The sequence below is a fragment of the Vigna radiata genome, chromosome 7 (genome assembly GCF_000741045.1).
Source record: "Vigna radiata var. radiata cultivar VC1973A chromosome 7, Vradiata_ver6, whole genome shotgun sequence".
NCBI classification, from domain to species: Eukaryota; Viridiplantae; Streptophyta; class Magnoliopsida; order Fabales; family Fabaceae; genus Vigna; species Vigna radiata.
Window position 1 is genome coordinate 7,834,433 of NC_028357.1, and position 11,630 is coordinate 7,846,062.

The 11,630-nt window shown below is 34.8% G+C and overlaps 2 protein-coding genes across 2 annotated transcripts; one reads left to right on the plus strand and one right to left on the minus strand.

Annotated features, from left to right (window-relative positions):
* Positions 1-1,025: 1,025 nt before the first annotated feature.
* LOC106766009 lies at positions 1,026-2,600 on the minus strand. The gene is made up of 3 exons (XM_014650772.1): positions 2,358-2,600; positions 2,168-2,267; positions 1,026-2,086 (listed from the first exon to the last, which is right to left on the minus strand). Exons 1-3 carry the CDS (start codon positions 2,598-2,600, stop codon positions 1,026-1,028), a joined length of 1,404 nt encoding a protein of 467 aa, XP_014506258.1.
* A 6,535-nt stretch (positions 2,601-9,135) lies between these two features.
* LOC106766010 (uncharacterized mitochondrial protein AtMg00810-like) lies at positions 9,136-10,549 on the plus strand. Its single transcript, XM_014650773.1, has 2 exons — positions 9,136-9,319; positions 10,335-10,549. The coding sequence occupies exons 1-2, from the start codon at positions 9,136-9,138 to the stop codon at positions 10,547-10,549; spliced, it is 399 nt and encodes a 132-aa protein (XP_014506259.1).
* Positions 10,550-11,630: the final 1,081 nt, after the last annotated feature.

The window sequence follows — 11,630 nt, forward strand, 5'->3', positions numbered from 1 at the left end:
AATATCAATTAGCAATTCATGGTTTGCGAGCCTTGTAGAAGGAAAACGTGTTCTTTGCGATCGTCTAGCGTTGCTATCTCCATTGGTAGTTGCTGACTTGAATTCTTCCGGCTTGTTCTCCTCTATCCAGATTGTCATCATATTATTAGGCTTGTCGGCTGAGACAGTTTCCAACTCTTTCCACTTGTATACAACAAACTCGTCAACAATAACATCTCTCCCAATCACGATTTGTTGTTTAACAGGATCAAACATTTTGTATGCACCAGTCGGGTTATATCCTACAAGTACAAGAGTCTCACTCCCATCATCAAGTTTCTTTCTTCTTTCTGCTAGTATGTGCCTATGACAGACTGAACCAAATACTCTCAGATGTCGAACATCCAGTTTTCTTCCCGACCATATCTCTTCTGGTGTGCAATTCGACAAAGCTTTGGTAGGACATCTATTTAATATATAGACAGCTGTTGCGGTAGCTTCTCCCCACAAATACCTGGGTAGATCTTTCCCTTTGATCATGCATCTGATCATATCTAGGATCATACGATTTCTTCTTTCGGCCAACCCATTGTGTTGTGGGGTGTAAGGCAAAGTTACCTCATGTACAATTCCTTTATCAGTACAGAAAGTATGCATATCTCCTGAGTTAAATTCGCCTCCGCTGTCAATTTTGAACATCTTGATTTGTTGCCCCAATTGTCTCTCAACCATGCAACAAAATTTAAGAAAGCAATTATAAGTTTCCTTTTTCTCTTTTAACAAGTACACCCATAATTTTCTGGAAAACTCGTCTACACAAAGCAAAAAATATCTATTACCTCCTGAAGACGACACGTCAAACGGACCGCATACGTCTGCATGCACGACATTCAACACCTGTCTAGCTCGCTTGGGTGCGTGTCTCTTGAAGGCATTTCTATTCTGTTTTCCAGTAGCGCAACATTCACAAACCTTGCTCGGTGCTACAAATGCAAGAATGCCCTTAACAAGATCTTTGTCTCTCAATTGACATAGGCTTCTGAAATTCAGATGCCCAAATCAATAGTGCCATAGCCATTCCTCTTCAACATTTGTTGCGCCATGCATTGAATTTCTGTTGCGTTCAAGTTCACTCTAAACGTTCGATTTCTGGATGCGAGTGCTTTGAATATCAGTTGTTGCTTCTGGTCAAAAACCTCGATGTGTCTATCCTGCATTTTCATGGTAAAACCCCTTTCAAGCAATTGACCGAGGCTAAGAAGATTACTCTTCATCATAGGTATGTAAAGAACGTTATGCATATACATTGATTTTCCATCTTTGCATTTGATCAGAATCTTTCCTACACCCTCAACTTGAATAGTGCTATTGTCTGCAAATCGGATTGTACTCTTGACACTTGTGTCAAGATTAAGAAGCCACCTTCGATTACCCATCATGTGGTTGGAGCAACCCGTGTCTAGGTACCACGACATTTCTTGTTCTGCATGACTTTCTTTCTCAGCAACTAACACGTATTTCGCGTATTTCGTCTCTTCTTCACACCTGTCTATTTTCTTGCATGCACGTTGCTCTAAATCATTAGATGCCATTCTCTGATTCTTTCTGAATTCTCCATGTGTTTCGACTGCCATCAATATCATGTGATCTGAGTCTGATTCTGGTTCTTCTTTTACAAGATTTGCTTCATTGTTGTCGTCTTTCTTGTTGTTGTCATTATGCCAACACTCGGAAGAGTAATGGCCAAATTTGCTGCATGTGTAACATTGCACATTTCTTTTGTCGACACCTTTCCTGCCTCCTCTTCTTCTAGGTTTCCCTCTGCTTCTGTGATTACTGTCCCTTTGATCGCAGTTATTTTCGCTTTTGATTTGTTCGGTGTTACTAATGAATCTCCCTCCATTTCGGCCTCCACGACCACCTTGTTTACCTCTTCCTCTGCCGGCTCCGCGACCCTTTTGAATTTTAGCTTGCAACGCCTGGCTAGTTTTCTGTATTGCATCTTGTTCTACAGCCTTCCTCTCTAGCAGTCGTTGTTCGTGGATTTCAAGTGAGTTTTGTAATTCTTCAACTCTCATTTTCTCCAAATCTCTGCTTTCCAGAATGGCTACGATAATATGGTCATATTAAGGTGTTAACGTCCGCAAGATTTTATGGACTATCTTCTTGTCCTTGACAACTTTGTCACAAGCGTGCATTGCGTTGACAATCACTTGAATTCTGCCAATGTACCCTTCAACAGTTTCTTGTTCTTCCATGTTTAGGAGCTCGAACTGTCGCCGTAGTGACTGAAGTTTGATCTCCTTCATATTTCCAGCAGTTCCATATCCGTCTTGTAGGATCTCCTATGTTTCTTTGGTCGTATTCGCCTTTGATACCTTTTGAAATATCGTCGCCGAGATGCATTGATGCAAGATCATGTGTGCTTTGCAGTCTAATTTTCTGTTCTCTTTATACGCCTTCTTTTCTTCATCTGTAGCATTCTTTGCGGGTTCTTTAAACCCAATTTTCACAACTTCATCAATCTCCTGGAAACCAAGGATTGCGTCCATCTTGACGCACCAATCTTCAAAGTTCTTTCCATCAAATATTGGTAGGTTGCTTTGGATCATTCCCGCCATCCTTCAAACGTGAAGTTTTTCTTTACTGCAAAATTTCTTCACAGAGAACAATACCTCCCAGGTTCAGAAACCTGATGTTCCTGATACCACTAATAGCATGATGGTGTGAACGCGGGAATGAAATGGAGACAGAGAGATATTGTAGGCAGAACGTTATGAAACAAGTCATTTCATATTATAAGAGAATAATATATTTATACACTTACACAGATAGTCAAACTGACAGTTAAACATATCAGTTAGTTTAGATTTACATCATTAACATACTCACGTGAATATATTTATTTGTCATAGACTAACATATACAGCTTACACGATAGATTTTATAGAAAATATAATGTTTTATTTATTGAACAAATATTGTTATAACTAACATAACACAAACTACTCCTCATAACATATCATATTAGTCAATACTTTGTTTTACTATTCAATATATCAGTCAGAAAATGTTAAGAGATTAGACAATCTATTAAAGACCATTTATAAAATCTACTAAGACCATTTATCAAACGTGATAAAAGTTGTATAACATAACGAACAATTTGGCAGTATGAGATGGTTTAAGAATCTTAAAATTTCAGTGACTCATTATTGTTCAGATTTTATTATATTCTGTTGCTAAGTACGTAATTAAAATAAAAATACTTTAACAATTAATTTCTTAACAATTAAAATTATGGAAGGATGATGATGGAATTGGAATTATCCCACATAGTCGAAAACTTAAATAAAATCATGTTATAAAAAGATTTTTGAGAGGTTTTACTTTAAATTTGAACCAAACTATTTGTAATTTGATTTATTTATTTATTTTTAACTTGAACCAACCCAATCAATAAATTCAATTATTTTTAAAAATCAAATTAATAAATGTTAAATTAAGATTTTCATTTTTGTAAAAGTTGTACTCTTTTCATTTATTGTAAAATTCTTAAGATCTCAAATAATTGTGTCCGGTGTCTTAATTTAACCATGTTTATCATGAATTTTAAATTCCGGGTCAAATAAAGAAATTAACTATATATATGTAAAGTGACCATAGAAGAGTTAAAGATTTAAAATAAAATGAACTAATGGTTATTAAAAGACAGAGAAACTTTCACTTTGTATTAATATAAAATTAAATATTCCCATAAAATAAACATAACTAAAAACATAAAAATTAATTTTTATCATAACATGATGAAACAAATCAAACAAATCCAATTTAAATTGGTTGGAAATTTCGTGAAAGTCTAAATAAAAAATTCGCTCTAAACACAATAAAAAGGTCTCTCTTGAATTAATATGAAATTTGGTGCAAATAAATATATAAAAAAAGATAGGAAAATAATTTTGGTGAATGCAAAATGAATAGGTAAGAAAGGGTTGGGTAGCATTAGCTTGGAAAGTGTTTGGTAGGCAGACAACATCTGCAAATGAGGTGTACTTGGTGAGTTGTGCCGAAAGATACAATGCCTTTTCTTTCTCCCATTATTATTAGCGTTTTTTCTCCTCTACAACGTTTTAGTTTCTTTAATGGCCAACTTGAGATGTTTTGCATCATAATTACGCAGGAATAGTGAGAAAGGGATAAGAAAGAAGAGACGCTATTAAACGGACAAATGTGGGCGTGACGCATCTCCATGTGGGACGGTGTCATACTTTCTCACTTATTTTTGGTTGCTACACACCTTTCTTTATTTTCTTCATGCTTCTCAAAATGAAGCCTCATTAACAACCACCCCACTTCAATTTGGTGAATAATCATTCTTGCTCTTTTTTTTTTTTACCATGATAATGATAGAAAAATAACAATGCAATTAAACTTTTAGAGAATGTAATGGATATAATTTCTCTTACCTTTTCAAGAATCTATAAAGAGCAATTATAAAAAAACAACAACAATAAATTACTAAAATCAAAAACAAAAACATCAAGATTTTTAACGTGACTTCTTCTCAAAGAAAGAATAAAAATCACTAGTTGTTCAAACCAAATAAATAGCTCTATTATGGTCAATAAAGAGTACAAATGAGTCTTACTCAACTTCACAAAGTAATGCTAACACTTAGCCAAACAGCAAACCAACAAGCTTGTAAATAAAAAACAAAGAAGATAAAGAACTTAAATACATTGTTGCGGTACGAACTAAATTTCTCTCAACTCAAACCTTGTATCTATGATCTGAATGGTTAAAATAAAAAGGCTTAATACTGCTTTTGGTCCCTAGTTTGGGGGGTTGTGTTCAATATGGTCCTACCTTTTTTTTCGTAACAAATTGATCTCACCTTTTGAAAAAACTGTTCAATTGACTCCTTTTTGGTTACGGCGTCAATTTTCAAACGATGTTGTTGTCCTCCTGAATAAACATTAGCAACGTGACAGTGTGAGATTTATTGACGTGTAAATTAGAAAATGGGAAAAAGTAATTTGTGGCTTCAATAGAGGTATGAATGGCTTTAACAGAGTATGAATGAATGATGTTGGGTATGAATGAACGATGGTGTCTGAATATGCATGAATGATGTTTCATCAGTACATAGTTGTTTGCCTCCTTTGTGACTTCATTTGTTAATCAAAATACACCCAAGATGCAATTTCAATGGCCTGAAAATTTCATCAAATTTAATTAACAATAGAGGTAGGTAGTTTCCCCCAACATATGGACTTCAATGTACCAATCTATTTGCACCCATAAAAAACACCATAGAAAAATGCAGCAAAAAGGAAACAGAGGCAGATGCATTTCCAAAATAGAAAACAATAGAAAACAGAAGCAGCTTTACCCTCTAGCATTCCCCTCAATCTGATTAACAATATCAGAGACCATCCTGTATCAAATAGTATAGGTGAACCGCTTCACGAACTTGGCTCTTCATGGTTGAGCTTTGCATCTTTGAATCCTTTTTTTTTCTTCTTGATCCTCATAACCCTGCCACATGAACTACATGCATCAAGCCATGGCTCCCTTGGGCAGAAAGGCTAACCCTCCGTCATCTGTGTTGTCCTTTCTTGTTTCCTTTTGAGACCCGGAGACAATACTTCTATTCAACTGCCTTTGGGTTATCTCGTGCACTGTATCACCTTCAACAGCAGCAGAGTGCTGATGGTCATGGTCAACAAATGAAAGAGAGATCGGGGTTGGGAGATTGCAACGGCAAAGTTGGCACAGGCCTGACTTTGGAGTTCTATGCGTCCAAAAAAGAGAAGAAGAAAGGAAACCCTCGAACGGAGAAGGAAAGGGAGCGGCGCTGGCGGCGTCGATGAGAAAGCGTCTTCATGGAGGACAACGGTGACGTTGAACGGTGGAGGCTGAGTCGTGGTCAACGATGGCAGTGAAAGGGCAAGGTGGAAGGTGTGTGTTCTCCTCTCGTACGTGAAAGGGGCGAGACCTCGGTGGAGAGCGGCGGTGCACGCGACGGCTGGCCAAGGCTGTGGTGGCGACCTGCATCTCGAATGAAACCCTACCTCCCCTCTTTTTTTAACCCCTCTATTGAACCCACGTGTTGAAATTATTTTTTCCCATTTTCTAATTTACACGTGAATAAATCTCACACTGCCACGTTGTTAATGTTTCTCCAGGAGAGCAACAACACCGTTAGAAAATTGACGCCGTAACCAAAAAGGAGTCAATTGAACAGTGTTTTCAAAAAGTGGGATCAATTTGTTACGGAAAAAAAAGGTGGGACCATATTGAATACAACCTCCTAAACTAGGGACCAAAAGCGGTATTAAGCCAAATAAAAAATAGGATGTTTTGGACCTATGGTCAAATTTTCAGCATGATCAAAGGTGAACGAATCCGCGGTGTTGATTTTACAGTCGTAACTCAGTGATAAACATGAACAAGTTTTTCCTTCCTCTTACCTCTTAATGTGCTAGGGTAAGTGAATTCTGACTTTACTTTTTCTACTTCTCACTTAGTTTCTAACCCTTTCTCCACTATGTTAAGTGAGACATGTACTTCTTAACTTTAGTCATTTCCTCCACATAGAAAGGGAGCCCAATACCCAATACCCAACAACTATCCCCCTCATAATTATGTTGAGACAACTGTCACACCAACAATCTCACAATAAACTTATAATTTCGCTCTTGGCAATGTTTTAGTTATCATATCAACACCATTGTCATTTGTATAAACTTTTTCCAACTCCAATATCTTAGCATCTAAAGCATAATGTATCAAATGATACCTTACTTCAATATGTTTGGGTCTAGAATGGAAAGTTGGGTTCTTACTAAGAAAGATAACACTCTCATTATCAGTAAAAATATGATAGTTATCTTGCACAAAACCAAGCTCCTAGAATAACATCTTCAATCGTAACAACTCCTTGCGTGCTTCAACAAAGGCAACAAACTCTGCCTATGTAGTAGACAATGCTACATACCTTTGCAGTCTTGATTTCCAAGCCATAGTTCCCCTACAAACTGAATCAAATAGCCCAAAATGGACTTCCCTTGAATCAATGTCTCCAACCATATCTAAATTTGAGTAACTCACCAAATTAGGTTTATCACCTCCAAAACAAGGCTTCATATCAGCAATACCCTAAAAATATATCAAAATCCATTTCACAAGATTTCAATGCTCTCTACTTGGGTTTGACAAAAATCAACTAATTGTACCAACAACATGTTCAATATTTGGTCCCTACACACCATTAAATACATTAAACTGCCCACTGTATATGCATAAGGAACTATGCTGATATAACAATATATTTAGTGTATTAAACGAGATAAACATAAGCAATACAATGCTTGTGATAAAATTTTATCCAAATGAAAGCAAGGTTTGATACAATAGAAATATAATTTATGTGAATGATAAGCTAAATGCTTATGCCTAAAAAGTTCAACATACAAACATGGTGAGCCACCAAGCTTTTGACAGAACATGCTAAATGTCATCAAGAGATACACAACTATTTGGTATCTCAAACATCCCAAAGGCTTAAGACATAAAAAACACCAAACAAAATAGAACTCTTAACAAAGTGTCTAATCATTACTACCCTTAAACAAAATCATAAGGCATCTGAACATCAAGTTATGTGAAGCACTGCTAGACGATATATTTATGCCTAAACAGGGTTATGAAATAAAAGGCTTACAAAGTCATATCATATACCAAACACTTTTCCTTCGAACAATTCATTTATCAAAATGTGCTAACACGTGGAAAAATGTTTTGAACATGCGCTTAATGATCATAAACGTTTAAAACATTTAATATTGTACAAAAAATTTCCTTTCTGCTTGCATGCTTTGTTCTTGTTATCTATGCAGGCTATGTCAATACTAAAGCTTTATTCAGAAGCACTACACAAAGGATAGAAAGACGTTGAGAGATAAGAATATATTCTCAATAACGCTAAAGATAGTCTTGGTAAATTTGATTCAAAAGCTAATGAGGTTGTTTTCATTGGTTATTCCCTTACTAGCAAAGCCTATAGAGTATATAATAAAAGAACCTTATGCATTGAAGAATCTGTACATGTTACATTTAATGAACATATTGACTATGCTACTAATAAAACGCATTCCAAAAATTGTATAGATGCAGGTGACTCTACAGGAGAAGAACAGGAAAATGTATAGACTTGAGTGAATCAAAGTCCACTGGTCATTGAGAATTCTCTGAGAACTGAGCTAGTAAAGGAATGGAAGACTCCTAAAAACATGTCCACAAGTAACATCATTGGTGAAATCTCTAGAGGTGTATCTATTAGAAAATAGCTCAACCAATTTTGTATGAATGTCACTTTTGTGTCACAAATTGAGCCCAAGAACATAGATAATGCACTATCAAATGAGAAATGGTTCATGGCAATGCAAGATGAGTTGAAACAATTCAAGAGAATATGGGAACTTGTTTCGTGGGAAATGACTCAACAAGTCATTGGAACTAAATGTGTATTTCGCAACAAGATGGATGATTATGGAGAAATTATTAAGAACAAGGCTAGATTAGTCACCAAAGGGTACTACCAGGAGAAAAGAATCGATTATGATGAAACATACGCTCCTGAGGCAAGACTGAAAGCAATCAGAATTCTCCTAGTTATTGCATCAATGATGAAAATCAAGTTATACCAAATGGATGTGAAAAGTACCTTCTTGAATAGTTATATCAAAGAACAAGTGTTTGTTGAACAACCCTCTATCTTTCAGGACTTTGAATTCCCATACCATGTGTTCAAACTGAAAAAAGCATTCTATGGACTGAAACAGGCACCAAGATCTTGGTATGAAAGGTTAAGTGAGCTTCTAATCAAGAAATACTTCCTAAGGGGTAAAGTTGAGTCAACTTTTTTCATCAAAAAATCTGGAAAAGATCAATTATATGTATAGATATATGTTGATGACATTATTTTTTGTTCTACTAATCCACTTTTATGCAAGAACTTTTCAAAGACTATGCATGAGGGATTCAAAATGTCCATGATGGGAGAACTGAATTACTTCCTTGGACCACAAGAAAAAAAATGGTATCTTCATACATCAATCAAAATATTGTACTAATCTTGTAAAGAAGTTTAAGATGTGTGAATGCAAAGAAGCAGCCACACCTATGGCAACAAACTGCTATCTTGACAAGGGTGAGAAAGGTAAAGACGATGATCAAAGGATCTATAAAGGTATGATTGAATCCTTACACATGGCAACCAACAGTTATATTGACAAGGGTGAGAAAGGTAAAGATGTTGATCAAAGGATGTACAGAGGTATGATTGGATCCTTACTTTATCTTATTGTCAATCGTCTTGACATTATGCATAGTGTTTTCCTATGTGTTAGGTTTCAATCTAATCCAAAAGAATCACACCTACCTCTATAAAAAGAATTTTAAAATATCAAAAACACTAGTGCAAAAACAACTTATAACGTCACGCGTTTAACGTCGAACCACTCAATAGCCGACGTTAAAAATGATCGGTGGCATTTTTGTAAATAAATGCAATTATTAAACGTTGTTTAGAATTGTAATTCGATGTAAAAGAATATAAAACGTTGAATGCCCCAGTTTTAGATGTTAAAAGGTCAGTGAATTCAAAAAAAATTTGAGCGGGAGATTGAAAATTCATTCACTTTATCTTAGAGCATAGGACCCTTTTCTCTGCTCAAACTTTTTTCAATGAAGTTTGACGACCATCACATGTAATCTTTCTTTCATTTGATACAAATGCATGTTAATTAACTACTTTAGGTATGATTTTTGTTTGTTTTCACCGATTATTTTCGTGTTCTTGTCCTTCATAGGCGCATTCTGCTTTCTCTCTCACTGGTGGCAACACTTTATTCCGATGAACCAAGGTTAGTTTTCGTTTTTGTTTTCGTTTTGAAGAACTTATTTGTTGATAACTTTTTTGTTATTTTTTTGTTGAACTTGTTGTTGTTTGGTTAAACTTGTTTGTTATCATTGTTTGATGTTTGATTGAACTTTTTTGTTGTTTATTATTGTTCTTTGATTGAACATATATTACTATTCATAGTTCATGCTTTATAAAATACCAAAATTTGAAAATTGTTGTTTTTTCTGCTTTTCAAGTCTCGTAGAGTTGTAAAAGAGGATCACAATTATTTAAAAAAATAAAAAAGAATTGATTAACGTCGTATATTGACAAAATTTGACGTTAAGTTAAATTCGACGTCAATTTAACGTCTCCTGATATAACATCGTTATCGAATTCGATGTGAAAGGCCAAAAATGTTTGACGTTATACGCTGTTTTTGTACTAGTGAAAGGAACTAAAGGTGAAAATCTGTTCCTTGAAGGATATAGTGATTTAGATTTTGGTGGATGCAAACTAGATAGGAAAAGCACTAGTGGCATATGTCATCTTCTAGGTGGTTCACCGATCTCCTGGAATTCAAAGAAACAGGCTTGTGTGGCTCTGTCCACTACTGAAGCCAAGTACATTGCAGCAGGAAGTTGTTGTGCTCAATCTCTTTAGATAAAGAGTTAGTTAGAAGTCTATAGCATTCACTTAAATCATGTACCTTTGAAATGTGACAATACAAATGCCATAAATCTAACCAAAAACCCTATTTTGCATTCTAAAACTAAACATATTGAAATAACGCACCACTTTATAAGAGATCATATCTTGAAAGAGAAAATAAAAATTGAATTTGTTAATACATTACATTAGTGGGCTGACATTTTAACAAAACCCCTTGCTAAAGAGAGATTTTATACTATAAGAAATGAACTTGGAATACTTGATCAAAATTGTATAAAATAACATTGGATAATCCCGGTGTATGAATGCAATATGTTATTTCACTGTCATATACATCGTTGCATGTCATACTTACTTGATATCTTATATGTCCTCACAACTACTGTATTATTAGTCTAACACTAAACAATGTTGAGAAAGTTGTGTTTTGCAGACATTATTTCTGATATTGACAAGTTGAAATGATCATAATTGTGCAAAATGATCATAAGCATAATACTAAACCGATTACTCTAACTATGTAATCGATTAACAGTGGTTCAACATGAAATCGATTCGATTCTAATTGAAATCAATTAAAAAAAATCCATATACATGGTTTTATACTTATTTTCTGCTGACTCATATCTACTAACATGCTAAAATCATTCTTCATTCATTTAGTGGATTAAAATTGTTGCATACTATTCAAAACTGATTTGAAAATCATTACATGGCATCATGTTGAAAAATTGCACTTATTGTTGTAGAATCATTTATACTGAAACATTCATTCTGCAAATAAATAATTTCAAGCATTCATACTCCTTACTTCATAACTGTTGTACATAAAAAATGAGTACTTTGAATACCGCACATTATTGCATAATGGCATCAAGCACTATTTTCACTTTGATACATGTTAATAAATCTATTATAGCTTGATACATTCTCTTCATCAAAGTATACATTCTAACATTCATGATCTGATACAGTGATTATACTATACTGCATTAAGTTTTTTTTGCTCTGATATTGGACTAAATCACTACATTAAGTTTTTTTTTTGTTACCTCTCATAATGGATTAAACC